The sequence below is a fragment of the Trachurus japonicus genome, chromosome 3 (genome assembly GCF_045865225.1).
Source record: "Trachurus japonicus isolate A0001 chromosome 3, Traja_1.0".
NCBI lineage: Eukaryota > Metazoa > Chordata > Actinopteri > Carangiformes > Carangidae > Trachurus > Trachurus japonicus.
Window position 1 is genome coordinate 30,033,186 of NC_140909.1, and position 16,148 is coordinate 30,049,333.

The 16,148-nt window shown below is 44.5% G+C and overlaps 1 protein-coding gene across 4 annotated transcripts in view; it reads right to left on the bottom strand.

Annotated features, from left to right (window-relative positions):
- The window catches only part of LOC146990132 (SH3 and multiple ankyrin repeat domains protein 2-like), a 233,315-nt gene that overhangs the window by 4,494 nt on the left and 212,673 nt on the right, over positions 1-16,148 (bottom strand). For 3 of the 4 annotated variants that reach the window (XR_015035061.1, XR_015035058.1, XM_085769271.1), the window contains 3 exons: positions 15,885-15,997; positions 11,064-11,169; positions 7,585-10,081 (listed from right to left, as the gene is read on the bottom strand). Coding sequence is in view for 1 of the 4 variants with exons in the window: in XM_085769271.1 (XP_085625397.1) it covers positions 7,585-10,081; positions 11,064-11,169; positions 15,885-15,997 (2,716 nt within the window). In the remaining 3 variants the exon portion in view is untranslated. The remainder of the gene's footprint in view (positions 1-7,584; positions 10,082-11,063; positions 11,170-15,884; positions 15,998-16,148) is intronic. The other variant, XR_015035060.1, reaches the window with a different exon arrangement.

Genomic DNA, 16,148 nt, shown 5'->3' on the forward strand with positions numbered 1-16,148 from the left:
CAACCTAAAGTGTGTGGATAGAAACATGAAAACATGGACGTCAGACTGCTGTCTTCATCAAAGTTGGCTGAAACGAGTCCAGGTCCAACCACCACACACAGAAACAATTGCGTGCGTGAGTGTGTGTGTGTGCATGAGTAAGAGACATCACACTCTGGCCCAGATGGAGGGATGTGATTGACGTGCTGATATTTGGAGCAGTGACACACGAGGACCCCCCACCACTACCGCCGCCACCACCACCACAGCACACACACACACACACAAACCAACCCATGCAGAGTGTTCACACCTTCCTTCAAATTCCCCCCGAGGAGCTCGTTCTATGTTGTTTTTTCTCCTAATAAATCAATTTGTGAACATAGTGAACACACAGATTGTGGAGGGAGAACCGAGTCGACCCCGACCGCCTCGCTCTCGCTCCAACTTCCTCACCAACTGCCGGTGCAGCCTAGATACCGCTCTTCCCTACTTGTAACATATGGAACAGCCCGAGGGGGAAGTGAAGGGGACTAAAAGGGGGTTGCGCTGCCAAAATGGAACTGGGCCATTGTTAAAGGGGGCTGCCGGCTCCAGAGTCCGGCCGCTCGCTGTCAGGACTTACACTTCTCAGCACCAGCTTCCCCACAGCAGCAGCAGGTCAGGATGGGTGGAGGAGATGGAGACAGAGGACGATGTGAGACGTGTGATGAACAACATGTAAAAACACACACATAAAGAAAAGAAGGGAACACATGGTAAAATAACATCTACATGAAATGATGCCAGCCAGCGTCTGTCTCTCCCGCTTTCGGGTCATGTTTTTAATTTTATTATTCTTTTCTAATGATACAGACACTTCAAAATTTTGAACCTGAGATCTGTCACGTACCTCTCTAATTGGTATCTATTCTGTTCTTTCATCTTTTTAAACAATTTCTGTTACAGGACTTAAACTGATGTGAAAAGTATGTAATTGCCTATTGGACTAATTAGCACAGAGCCTCGTTTAGCTTCTCTGACCTTATTACCATTTCCTGCAACTACCAAGAGTCACACACACATAACGAAAGAGGACAGCACTGCGCTGCTAACGGCTCTCAGGCGGTCGACAGAACGTCAGATTATTTGTGCACATCAAACAGTGTTTGCAGACAAATATAAAATACATCATTCATGTTCACTCAGGCCTGGAGGTGAAACCAACACACAACACACAACTTTAAACTTGGAGGAACTTCGGTGACCCCAAGCTCACAATCCAAGATGGCTGCTCCGATCAGCAACAGTGAATAAAAGCTGAATGTAGTTTGTGTGTTAATTGTGCAGCTTCTGCCTGTAGACATCTTGTTATGTTCCTTTTAATGCACAAACTATCACATAGTGTGTTGTTAGCCATAGTGTGGCTAGTATTAGCTAACAACAACAGCAGCAGCAGCATGCAAAACTGGAACACCATCAACTTTGACATCAGGTCATTCACAGCTCAAACTTTTGACCTCTGAGGTGAAAGTAACACAACTAAATTGCTTTGTGCAACAGATCTGACGACTTGTTACATCAAGCTACTAAGTTACTTAAGTATATCTTTTGGTTTTTCATGCCTTTATTAGATAGTACAGTTGAGAGAGACAGGAAATGGGATGGCAGAGAGAGGGGGAATGACATGCAGGGAAGGGGATTTGAACCGGGGCCGCCTGCAGTGAGGACTGTAGCCTTAACCTCCTGTGCCACTCGGTGCCCCTAGCTTACATTAATTTGTAACATGGTCCACACACACCTTCGTAGACCGTGACCTCCAGCATTTGGACACAATAGATTCCATTTTTAAAAATGTATCCACCACCATCCAGTATCCTCTTCTTGTTAGTGTCGTGTCTTAAATTCACTGCCAAAGATTTGCTGTTTCCAGTTTCTCAAATGTTCAGATTTGCTGCTTTTGTCTGTTTTACACGAGCAGGAAACCAAATGTCACCTGGAATTCTGCGACACACTTAACCAGCTCCAGTTAATACAGTTTCTTTTTTTAAATGTTCTGTTGAGGGAACAAAAAAAGAAAACAGAGCTTTTTGCACGGGTACACGGTGCTACACACACACACACACAGATAGACAGTAGCATTAGGAAATTGATGCAGAGTTACTGATATGTGTGATTGGAGACCTCCCCTTCACCACGCCCACACATCACATGACTCCTGCTTCTTTCTAGCACACACCAGCTCACGCACACGGGGTCGCACTCATTGGCATGTGTGCACACGCGGCCTTTATTTATAGAAGCTCAAATGCACGCACACACACACACACACACACAGAGAGACTGACTCGGCTGTGCTGGGTTACATAACGGTGGCCTACTAAAGCAGCGCAGCACGTGACCTGCGTGAGATGATGTTGAACTCTGCTGAGGGTTCGGCCTGCCATCCTCCATCCGTCGCTCACACATACACATGCATGTACACACACACACATACACACACCCCTCCCGCGACTCAGAATGACATCACTGCAGGCCTCAAGGCTGCTCTCATCAGCTGGTTGCTAGGCAACCCTTTCGTCCACAGGCACAACCAACGCACATTTAATCTGGGAGGCTATGAGACAAGGATAAAAAAAGGAAAAAAAGGAAAAAAAAAACGTCCAAAAGAGAAAATCTGATGTTACCATCGGTGCTGGGGCTGATTCTCTAACATCCATAAGAGAGCGGGGTGAGGGGGGGGGGGGGGGCAGGAGAGGGTGCAGAAGAGCAAAGGATGGAGTAAGAGAGAGAGAGAGAGCGCGAGCATGTGTGAATCTAGGCCATCTTCTCTGTTTCTCTGCTGCCATCTGTCTGATGGTCACAGAGGAGGGAAAACCTTCGCCCTCCTCAGACCTCCTCACACCACCGAGCCGCTCCCTATCTGTTCCTCGCTCTCTGCCGACAACCTGATCTCCCGCCGTGGCGCCCAGCAACCGTCTCCACAGGACCTGAGCAGTGCATCACACAAAAACCCCGTCTGAGCACACACACAGATAATCGCAGAGAGAAAGTCCTATATGAGAGCGGGGTTTAAACCTCATCTGACATGACACACACACGCGCACGGCTAACACATACACGATTGCTTCAGAGAAACAATTGAAAAAGAGCAGATTACAAGCAGCCGACTGGTTTTAGCAGGATGTGCTAAGTGCTGCAGTCACATCGGAGCAGGATAACATCTGGTTGTTGAGCCCATAGACGACGAGTGACTGAAGTGAAGTGAGCTAATCACATCAGTCAACATTCCTCCAAACTACACACTGACAGAAAAGGGCTCATGAGACCGTGTCAGTCAGGGTGAGTGGGAAAAAAAAGTATTTTTTTTACTACTGAGCCATGTTTTACTTTTACTGTACAGCAGATGAGTCTCAGTTGTTTATCTGTGTGTAAACATCTGGGGATGGGGTATGGGCAGAAAGGAAATGGAGGTGAGAGAATCACAGATCTGTCTGGGTCCTTCCCTGCATCAGTTTCTGTGTTGAGGATACAAATCTGACATTTGTTTAAATGATATTTCCAGCAGAAATCTGCTAAAATACATAATGTTAACTGATTATATTCCCCATTTTAACTCAGGCTCAACATCTACCTTGGGCAGACTGTAGTTCATGCATTTGAGAAACATTAGATTGAGTGACACTGAAATTAAACTGGAATGATCCGTCTTCCTCCCTGTCGTGTTACAGAGGACAGCAGAGCTCACAGTTTCAATGTAAAGATTGTCAAAGCGAATAATTGCAGTAAAAGTTTGAGAAAACCATAATAATCCATCAACCCATCACAAAACAATAATCACTGCATGTCCTTGTATGCAGACGACACACGTTCCAGATCTGTAATGAATGATAATGGAAATGTTGCTGTGTGTGTACGAATACCATAGCTGAATAATTCTCAAACTAGTTACAAGTAAAGATCTACTGGACAGCAGATTAAGGTGAGGGAAGGGGCTAAAACAGGTTTTCTGCTGACTCTGCCCTCGCAACTTTGCTTCAGCTCCTCTGTCTTTCACTGATCTGTGTCTAGTTAATTGTCCCCTGTTTAATATTCTCACTGGTTTCTGTTTTTTTTATTGACAAACTTAGAATGACAGAAAGGCTGGGGAGAGAGTGAGAGGAAATAATATGCAGCAGACTCAGAATCAAACCCAGGCCGCTGCAGAATGGGACAGAGCCTTGATGGTATGCACAATATGAGGTGAGTCATCAAGGTGCCCTTACCTACTGTCTTTCTATTGCCTAATTACACTGTTCTCTTCACCCTTACTTTATTGTACTAGTTAATTTCTTATCGTTAAGCACCGTGAGCCACAGCTCTATGAATAAATGCTCTATGAATAAAGTTTATTCTCATCATTATTATTACTGCAGGTAATGAAGCCATTAACTGAGCTGAATCACTTTACATTTGTTACCATGTCTTATGCATCTGTTTCAACACATCCATCACAGCATCAGTAAGAACAGGATTAAAGTAAATTCGGCCTCCTTTTTAGCATCATCTCCAAATGAGCAGCAGTATTATCACTTCTCCTCACTACAACAAAACTCTGTTCTAAGTTCTCCAGAGTCTAATCAGACGACAACAATATGACAGACATCAGACAGCATAGCAGCGGAACATCAACAGAAACTGGGCCTTGGCAGTGAGGTAACAGCAGCCGATGGCACCTACCTGTGAAGATGGGAGACACAGGAGAGCATGAAGAGAGAGGAGGTGAGGGGACAACAGGAGACTGGAGAGAATGGAGATGAAGATGGAGAGGAGGCGTGAGCTGAAAATGAGATGAGTACAAGGTGTAAAGGTCAACAGACATGACTTTGAACTGCAGAGAACGAAAATAAGGATAATGTGATAGCATGTGGCGTGAAGCGTGACGGGGAGGCGCACAAGGCCCGGACCTGAGCAGCTGCTGGCCATCTCACTGTAATTACCACAAATGGACGTCACTGTGTTGATCTAACATTGCTTATTTGATCAGAAGGCACGAGCGCCCAGAGGAATCAACTCTCTCCCTCCGCTCCCTACACCTCTCTGATGAGCGATGGGACCATTCATACAAAATGCATGTGAGTGGTGAATTATTGATCGTGCTTTTTATTTCCCTCTCATAGAGGGGTGGGGGGGTTAAAAAACCATGAGTTGAGTTCATTCAGATGTAGGGTCCATCAAAATGTTGTCCTACTTACTGCAAATGTGACTCCTGCATGTCCCCAACAATCTGAGACATGAATATATCAAAACGAACAAGCACTGAATTCTACTTGTCAAACAGTTGACAGCGTTCAGATTTATATTCAGTGACTGTTTAGTTTGGATGGTGCCAAATCTCACACAGAGCACTAAGCTTCCCTCAGTAACTAGTAGTCTCTAGGTATCTAAAGCTTTGAGGGTAGATATCCATGTGTAGTGTGTGATCATAAAACAGGTCTAGGTTCTATATTATCTAAATTAATACTGTGAAAGACCTGCTAACATTTCCATAATTCGCACATTCTGTATCATAAACTGTAAACTGTCTTGCATGTAACAACATCTATTGCACGTCTGTCCGTCCTGGGTGAGGGATCCCTCCTCTGTTGCTCACCCTGAGGTTTCTCCGATTTTCCCTGGGTTTTCCATGGAGTTTTTCCTCAGTCGATGTGAGGGTCTAAGGACAGAGGATGTTGTTACGATGCCATGTAAAGCCCTTTGAGACAAACTGTTTGTAAAAACGGGCTATACAAATAAAATTGCCTTGCCTTGCCTTGCCTTAAAGCCTCAATGCACAAAGAAATGCACACAGCCTGTATTCAGAAATTTTTACATTTGGTTTCTCTGAGTTTTACCTGATATCTGGTCTGTTTTTATTGGATCACTTGGAAAACATACAGCCGATTAGAGCTCTAGAGAGAGGCTGAGAGGAGATGTAAAACTACACTGAGATGGTTTTTATTGTTTCTTATTGATAAAACAGGAGCAGAATGAACATGGAGCTTCTAGATCTTCTAACTTCTAAAGTAGGAGATCTACAGGTCATGGCACACAGAGCTCCTAAACTGAGAACAAATGCTACAATAAACCAAATCCAATTGCCAAACTCTCACCAGGGATAACTGTTATTAGCTGCTGATAGCACTTGTTAAACAGAGCAGAATCTGTGATGTTAGAAGGCATTAAATACTGGAGCTATTTCCTGATGAACAGCAGTGCACAGCTTTTTGACATCTCTCCTTCTCTGAGGTTTACCATCATAGCGCCTTTGTAAAGAACTATATTAAAACCTGTGCTCACTTAGCACATCTGACAGCCTGCCAAGCTTGATGCTCTGGAATTTGTGATGTACAGAGTATATAAAGATATTGTATATATACATATGTACTATGTATATAAGCCACAACAACATGAAGCCTCTGAAGAGCGATGTTCAGTATGTCACTATAAGCTTTACAAGTATCACACTCTCAAACAACCAGGTGAGCTGTGCTGCTGTAGGCTCCTCACTAAATGTACAGAAGCCATAGTAAACACATCAACAACAATGACAACTAGAGAAAAAAAAAAAATACACATAATCAATAATGAGTGAGCAGATGAACTCATCAAGGAGTGATCAACACCACTCCTGACTTTTCAAATGCTTGTAGAAAAATGGTAGATCTCAAACAAATAAACAAGGCAACATCTACATCTCAGGTGCACTGTGCATGATCAAAACAGTATCCATTACTAGTCAAGATACATCCAGCCTATGACACAACAGCAGACAAACTACAAGTGATATCAGCATGAAAGCACTATGATGAGTAACTACCCACAAAAATAAATGACATAACAGAACAAAAGATGACTTCAGATGAAAACACTTTAAGTTTTCACCTTACTGTATGTATAGGGTTGGGGTTAGGTTTCATTTCTGCTTGACTGAGGGAATGACTTCAGGGTGCTGATCATAATATCTTAAAACATTTTCTAATTTAGGTGTTTAATAGTGAAAGAGATTTTAAATCAATTGTCTCCATGGAAACTGATGATTTGCTGTCATTAGCACTTGGCATACAGATACTAAGGGCCTCTTCTGGTTGCAGAAACCTTTTAAATTTATCAACATAAACCATGTTGCTGCTCAAAGTCACATACCTTCAGCTTTTTTCACCTGTTTTCGTCACTAAGGTCTCAGTTTAACTTACTTGTAAGTGGTTCCCTAAGTATAAGACTATGATAAGGAGAAAACCTTAAAGTAAATATTTCAAGGAAACCTAAAGGAGAAGAGTATTTTTTGGGCTTTTTGCCTTTATTTGATAGGGAGGCAGAGAGAGGGGGAATGACATGCAGCAAAGGGCCACCGGGGGAATCGAACCGGGGCCAGCTGCAACAAGGGCTGTAGCCTCTGCATATAGGGCCCTCAACCCAGTGAGCTATACAGCACCCCGCCTAAATCCAAACTTCAAGGAAAATCTTAACTCAAGACGTTTTGCGCACCTGGCCCCTGAAGTAAATGGTGCTTTTAAGTCGTTGAAAGCATTGAGCATTGTCCACATAATAATGAAAAACAAAAGAATTTGGAAACCCTGTGCTGTTCAGGGCTGATTTATCACATACCTTGTTCCAAAGGCCCCCCTGGTTCCAGTGGGGGAGTCGAGGCTGTCTCCCGGCTTGGGCGGCCTGTCGCGATTCATTTGCTGCAGAATGGAGCTCAGCTCAGTAATGACGGTGTTCTTGGTGTCTGGCGTGGATGGGGGGCTGCACAGCTCCGGGGGCTGATCGCCCCACAGCTTGGATGTCCTTTGAGTAGGAGTCCTTGGAGGTTCAGAAGGGGGAGGGGGAGGGGCCTGAGGTGGTGACCCATAGGACTCTGGCGGCTCTTCAATGAGAGCGTCATGATAAAGTGAGGTTCTGTTGATGACAGACTTGCCCTTGGGTTTGGGGGGCACAGGGGGCCGATCCACAAGAAAGGCGTGTCCATCTGCGGTGGCGTAGAGGCTCTCCAGAGCACTGTCACAGAAGCCCCCCTCTGAAGACAGGGTGGAGATGCTGGAAACGGTGCTGGTGGTCTCCATGTGTTGAGGATCCCCACTACTCCGGCTGTCCACCTCTTCAATGCCTGAGTCGCCCACCCCCGACTCTGGATCGGGTGGAGGAGGTGGATATGAGGGGGGCATGCTGTTTGTCACCCGTTTGTGTTGATCAGAGACCAGTGGAGGGGCGTGAGCCTGGTATGGGGGTAGAGGATGTCCCCCGTTCCGTCTCTGTTGATGAAGCATCTCCGCGATGGCGCTAGCCTGGTCGTCAGGGATGTCAATACTATTGGCAAACTCCAGCGGTGGGGGGAGGGGCTCTGTGAAGTCAAAGTCTTCATCGATGTCAACTGAGGCCAGAGGGGGCGGGGGAATTCGGAAGGGAAGCTTTACTGGTTCATCCATGGATTCACCGAGGGGAACGCTCCTCCTCCGGCATGAAGCTGGCTGGGGGTTGGGGGCCAGTGTGGTAGCATTAAGAGGTTCAGGTTGGTTGGGGTCCTTCAGCTCAGATGGCCTGTTGCTGTCCTGCCCCTCCAAGTCTTGGTTGTTCACCTTGTTGCTTGCCTCTGTGCTGGTGTGGACCATCAAGAGCCCCGCCGATTTGGGCTGAGTTGTGTCTGCAACATCCGCTGGTGCACTTTTCCTCTCCTCCACTGGCTTATGCTGCCTCTCTTCCCGCGCCCCATCCGACTCATATTTCTGCTCCGTCATCTGCCTCCGGAGGCCGCCTCGACCTGGCCGCCCCATCGTTGCTGTGGAGATTGCTGCGAAACTCGTTTCGATCCCGGAGCGTAGTTTGGTGTCGATGAACAGTGGTTGGTTGAGGTCAGGTTTGTGGCTTGGCTGGATTGGAAGGGACTGGGCTTCGTGCTTGGCCGTTTGCTGAACCTGAGGAGGATTTGGTGGCTGATTCTGAGGATGGTTTTGTTGCTCCTTCATGGCCCGGTCACGAGCTGCCAGCGCCAGAGCAAGTGGAGAATTAGGATCCAAGGGCTTGCCGGTGACAGGATGGAGGTAGGTCCCATTGGCCCTGTAGTGGCTCTTAGGAGGAGTAGATGGGAGACTGACTGGACTGTCCAAGTTGGGACACTGGCCTGTTCTGGTGTTGAGAGGCTCTCGCACCACCGTGGGCTCAGGACTGTTAAAATCTGTCATGTTGCCACTACCACCCCCAACAGGGGGCCCAAGCTGTGCTGCAGGAGGGGGGGCCAGTATCCTTCGAAGCCGCTCATCGCTACTGAACATGCCTTCATCAATGGATTTGGACTGGCGGAGGCGAGGGGTTGGGGTGGGACTACTCAAGTCCTCATCCCCGATGTCTATTGACTGGAAGGCGATTGAGTGCTTTTTTGCCTCGAGCCTCTTCTCCCGGTCCCGTACTGCCCCGGCAATAGCTGCCGCAAAGGGGTTGCTGAGAGAGTGTGGGTCTTCAGGACGCAGACCTCCGCTTCCACCAATGGTGGGGGTGAGAGGTGGGTGTTCCGGGGTGGTGGGCTCGATCTCCATGCTGCTACCCTGGCTGCTCTTGCCACTGCTGCTGGTGGAGGGCTCCTTGACAATGATTGTGGGGATGGGAATGGAGGAGCACGTTCGCTCTACAGGCGTCGTAGGCATGGAAACTGGCCCTGAGGGGCTTGCTGGCATGTGACACGTTTTCTCAGGACTGTCTTCAACATTGGACTGCTTCACCAGCATGCCCTTCCTTCGAGCCGGTTTCGCTGGCACGTACAGAGTCTTATTCCCGACCTCAGAGTAAGGGTTCTCGGGTACAGGTGTGCGCCCCCGAGTACGTGTGCTCTCAAACTGCTCCGAGCTCTGACGGAAGTACCCACGCCGCAAAGTACCAACGTCAGCTCGGCTGATGGTCGTCACTGCGTTAGGAGAGTTCTGGGTGAAGCTTGGCCGTGTGGTGCCGTAGCTTTTGGGTGTCGGGCCAGCAGCTGAGTTGTAGGCAGGCGGCGAGGGGGGTGAAATGGCCGGAGGAGGAGGGATGTCCTCTGAGGTGTCAGGCATAGAGAGGCTGCGAGAGAACTTGAGAAGGGGAGGCGTGAGGAATCCCTGTTTGTCATCCTCTGTTCCTTGGAGAAATGGAGCAGAAAGAAAAATGATGTGAGGGTCTGTGGGAGACATCCCAATTTTTTATATCAAGTGTGGCCTCTTTGTTCTACAGGAAATCCCTCATTTACTGATTTTGGCTCTTAACCTTTATAAATCCTAGCAGGGGGTTGTGAAATATGTCAGAGGCAAGAGGGATGAGAAAAGGGGCCAGTTATAAGAAGAAATGGGAATTTCTTGGTGAGTTAATTTGGCCAATTACTTTACCAACTGAAATCTTCATAAAGGAAAGAAGGACAAGAATAACCAATTATAATAAAGCCTCAATTTAAATGTATTCAGAAGAGCAGCCATGGAATAGAGTTTTGTACATTCAAAAGGGTCAGGTGAATTCTGAATCAATGTTATTCTCCTGTTGGGAAATGAAGATATAAAAACAGCTTCTTGTGGATGTAGAGGCGAGTCATTTTAATTTAGTAACATCCTTTCTGCCATTCATGCAGTCACACAGTGTTTCAGTTGTGGAGAGTAAGTGTCTTGCTTGGGGCACTAGCTCACTGAGGTGATTATTTAGTTCTCAGTAAAGATCGTTCCCCAGGTGTCACGTTTTCCCAGTTTGTCATCAAAAGAGAACAAGCTTAAAGTGCTGTCATCGCAATTCATTCTTTTTTTATTACAGTAATGATGGCGGTGAGTAACGTTAGCTTGCATGACGTCCCTCAGCACAGAGAATGAAGTTTCAGCACATGCTTAATGACCTCCAATATTATCGCCTGAAAGCACACTTTGCTGACTGGATCAATTTATCTATAATTAGCCTCAATATTACTGGAGTAAGTCCTCTGAGCATTAATAGAATATTACGACGAGCTAAAAGCACAAAGTACTGGACATGCAGTTCAGAGTCTGAGCTCACACACACACACACACACACACACACACACACACACACACACACACACACACACACACACACACACGCATACAAAATAATCCACATCATACCTATTGACTTTTGCTTTTTCATGGTGCCCTTTTCAGGTATCCCCAGGAAGGCCCCAGGCACAGTGGGTGGCACCACTGCTACTCCCTGGCGGTCATGATACAGGGACTACAAACCAAACCAGAGACACACTTTTCATTGAGAGCACTTATTTTAATTTTTCTACCATTAAAAATATGATGTAATACAATTTGCTGTACAACAAACACAAATCAGCATCTTCAAGATAAAGATAGTTATCCCATTATCTTATGATCAATTAGTTTGTTTTCTGAATGTAATAACTTTGCACTTTGCAATCAGACATCAGGTGTGCCACGCCTGTATGGAGATTACAACTTCTAGTTCTCCAGTGCAGTTAGTAATTTCAAACAAAATCATGAGAAAATTAAAATAATCAAAAACCAAAAACAGAAAATTGAGAGAAATGGCAGATTTACAGATTTTAAATGGAATTGAATTACAAATTATGTTATCTGCATCACAGTCATACATTTACAGAAGAAGGATACTTACGTTAAGTACAGGAGACAGTTGCACAAAAGTTTAATTTGTAATGTTTCCTTAAAGCAGAAGTAAGTGGAATGTTTGTGTTAATATAAGTTTTAAATAGTTCTATCTTCCGACAGCAATCCCTTATATAGAGTGTTTGGTCCGAAACACGGGTCTGTCAGTCACTCTGCTCTGCTGTAAGCTGATGAGAAAACTTTCCTTGTATCCTACAACCTTTATCCAATGAGGAGAGAGAACGGCATAAAGGGGCGGTCCTCTCTGTGTGTGCAGCCAAGGGATGCGCGTGAATGTGGTGACGTAGGGACCAGAGGCGGGTCTACCGTGGTGGCACGGGGGGGCACGTGCCACCCCTGCAATCTGATTGGCCACCCCGTGTGCCCCCCCAATGGTCATTGTCCTGTCGTAATGTCAATCACTGCCGCCGGTGACAGGTTAAATTACCGTAAATCTTAGACTGTTCGCGCAATCAAAAAAAGGAACACGGTTTCTGAAAGCAGACATTCTGCGCTTTTCAGTGATATACTGGTCATTACGGTAATCCCAGGTACAGCGTCCCAGCAGCCCCGGGAAAGCTGGGCTTTGAATGAGGAAAGAGAGAGTGACTGAATGTGACGGAGCTGTGTTGACAAGTTAGATTTTTTCGGACTTTACGTGTATTTTAGTGTGTTTTTCACCGTGTGTTGTATCCGTGTGTTCTTGCTGTGTTATTTTCCATGGGTTTGCCTTTTTGAACCGTGTTTTTACCGTGTTTGCTCGTTTTTTTTGCCGTGTTTTTCTATATATTTTTTCTGTCACTCCGGAGGTCGTCCGGGAAGATAATAATATCCAGCACGTTCAGAGATGGAGGAAATTCATCTGAATTTGGGTGAGTAGTAAAGATTGATCATGTTTGTTTTGCTGTTTCAATTTCTGTTTCTTTCTTTGTTTTTATATAGGCTATATCTCTGCTGCTTCACTAAACACTTAATTTTCAATATTCTTAGTGGCTGTTGCAATATTATCCTGCTAGTTTCAAACAATATAATGTGGAATAGTAGTTTTGTTTATTTTACTGAAGGTGTCTTACTTTTATCTTTATTGTGGACACTGCTGTCATGTTTATTACTTTTTTTCTTATTCTACTGCTGATCAAGTATTTTCTTTGAGATGAATCTGATCTGATCTTTTTTACTTTTAGGATGTCTTCTGAAGAACAGCCATCAACAACACTACAAGTCTTTGCCAGCTGTTTTCCTGTCCCTACTTGCACTGGAGAGATGGAGAAAGCAGTACACTGTCTACAAAAGAAACATTCAATGGAAATGTCAGCAGTGCAATGTAGGTCTCTGCTTACAGATGGACAGGCACTGCTGTTTGCAGTAAGTTACCAGCCAAAAACGCCTGGACCCACTTAGGAAAAATGAGACCTAAAACAAACAACTACTGGTTCAAAATTGACATAATTGTTGTTTCTAGTGTATTATAGTTCAAAGTTCATTTTGTACATTCAAATTATTTTATCCATGTATATTCTCAGTGGCTTATTGAGTAAAAACCACTAAAAATTAAACTTTGTTTTTTGTGTTTTTCTGTTATTACACCCTGTTGTAAGACTTATATCACACAGTAGAGAAAAACAACTGCCAGATGTTGAAAGAAGAAGTTGTCCTGAAAAAAGTGACAAAAGCACATACTCATAGCAGACTGTATGACACTTGTACAGCTAAAAAAACAAAATAAGTCCAGGTGGACTGGTTAATAATAGGAGATAAAGGCACTGCTATTACTGTGTAGGCTCTTAATCAACTCTGTACAGCAAACATCCTATAGTGTTGTGTATAGACCTTTTCAGAGAGTATAAACAAAGACAGGTGTGGCTCATTAGAAAACGCTCTGGTACACTAAATGGAATGGAGCCTTAATTAGTATCCTTGGTAACACCTGTATTTGTTTATACTCTCTGAAAAGGTCTATAGCAAATATAGAAAATGGTGTAAGATTGTTATTGCTCTCAATTTTCACCATTTGAGTAATGTTCATGCTAAGACTTCTTATTTACAAGACAGAGTTGATTATTGATTGACTATCATTTAATATTGACAAGTGGAAAATGAGAAGGTCATAGGCATCTTCCTTACAAGTTGAAAGATTTAATGTGGCCAATAAAAGCAAGATGAAGACATGTGTAACTGTACAATATAAACATTCAAGACAGCGATCATTGGCAGCCTTAATTTTTGTTACTTTTGGGCGGCCCCCCTAGATTCACTATTGGTACCCCCTGTGCCACCCCTCAGAAAATATTCTGGACCCGCCCCTGGTAGGGACGAGGGCGGGGACTGCTAACTCCATCTGCTGACAGGAAGTTAGCCAAAACCACCAGATCACTTACTTCTGCTTTAAAATACTCAAATTTTTACTTAAAGGTTTTTCCTCATATTAGTAGCATACTAAGGAATAATTTAGAGTCAAATAAACTATTGCACCTGCAACATGGAGATAAATGAATAAATAAAAGGAAATAAATGCCTCCCTTAACTCGCTTAACAATGCTGCAGAATTTAACCTCTGTTAAATCTCTTTCACTTACAATACGATATTACGATATGATACGATAATAATAAGGATAATAAGTATTTTAAAATTACAACCATTTTATGTTACAATCTTGTGTCCTTATACTATGACCCGACTATGATGATATTGTTCTTCATTAAAAGGTTAGAAACCTTAAAGGTTGAATATGTAGAATATTTATTAAAAGCTATATTTTTTCAAAAATAATACATCCATGGGGCCTTAAGAGGGGTACAGAATGAAAGTATTGCTTTTCCATAAAAAAAAAACTTTTAGTCTGAATTATTTTTAAAAAATTTTTTGACGGGCTCGACAATGACTTTCTGTCAACGTTCTGTTTACATTCGTACCTGCCTGTAGCCGACACGTGGCTCAGTTCTCCGCTGTTTTCCTGCCTCCTCCCGGTCGTATGCGTTTGTTTCCAACCAAGCCTTTTTAATAATCAATCGGCGGATCAATGGATTATCATATACTTGTTAGGATGGGTGTATTTGTGTAGTCTTATCTGTCATAAACACGTTTATCGTCGCGGACTCTCGATGCCACCGAGCTCCTTTTTTTTTTCTTTTTTTTTCTCCAACTTGACGAGAGCGCAGGTTTGGTTTTCAGCAGCGGTGTGGAAGGCAGAGAGCCGCCACTCTCCCTGTAACAAGCTACAAGTCATTTATTATGTTGTTAAAGGAATAGTTCACCCTAGAATGATATTTCGCTCATTATCTACTCACCCTCATGTTGACTAAGGGCTGGAAGAAGTTTCAGATTCCTCCGTGGCTTCTCTGAGTTACAGGGGGTCTCGGCATAGCAGTGCATGTCCATATAACGGTTGCAAAGGGACACCGGAGCTCTTCGTAAAAAAACACACACACAAAAAAACATCCAAATACCTCCATGATGCTCGTATGTAATGTCCGTCTTGTGCTGAAGCCCCAAATTGCGTAATTGTCCCGAAAAAAAATTAAATAAGTCTATATTTTAAGCTTGTTTGTAGCGGAAGCTTCTCGAAGCTCCTCTTCCTGGTCCGTCCAAATCTCGCGTGATTCGCAGTAACCGCACTGACGCATGCTGACGCCGGCGCGAATCACGCGAGATTTGGACGGACCAGGAAGAGGAGCTTCGAGAAGCTTCCGCTACAAACAAGCTTAAAATATAGACTTATTTAATTTTTTTCAGGACAATTACGCAATTTGGGGCTTCAGCACAAGACGGACATTACATACGAGCATCATGGAGGTATTTGGATGTTTTTTTGTGTGTGTTTTTTTACGAAGAGCTCCGGTGTCCCTTTGCAACCGTTATATGGACATGCACTGCTATGCCGAGACCCCCTGTAACTCAGAGAAGCCACGGAGGAATCTGAAACTTCTTCCAGCCCTTAGTCAACATGAGGGTGAGTAGATAATGAGCGAAATATCATTCTAGGGTGAACTATCCCTTTAATGGCGGTAAAATGAAACATAAGGTAAATATCCTGCTTAGTTCTCCTCCTGTCTGTCCTCTGATCAGAGCGGAGTCCCTAGCAACGGCCCGTTTTACCTAGCAACGGTCTGGCAATCGACTGCTGGAATTCTTTTTCTGTTGTTGTTCTTGTCATTCTACATAGTCAACCTTTAAATACCATACATATGTTTAGGCAGAAAACCTTAGGTGTTTTGTGCAACCGGCTCCAGATACTTGAAAAATATGCTAGAGAGAATGGATTTTACTTGAGCAAATGTACTTAGTTACAGAACCTGAACTTAGCTCTGTTCACTTACATTCATATCAGTGGGCGTGACCAAGCAGCGACTGGATGGGCGTGGTTTGATTGTGGCGACCTTCATATCAACGGGCGAAGCCTTTTGGGCATGCGTCATCTCTTCGACTTTGTCTGCAACAAAGGGCATCCCATAAATCATGAGAAACTGGAGGGAGGGGGAAAGAGGGGTGGTGCTGGGGCTCAACTTGCAAAAGCCTTAGTAAGGTTTTCATTGGCCAAACGCAAGCTACTCATTCACTGAGGCCCTTCCCTGAGTTTCCAC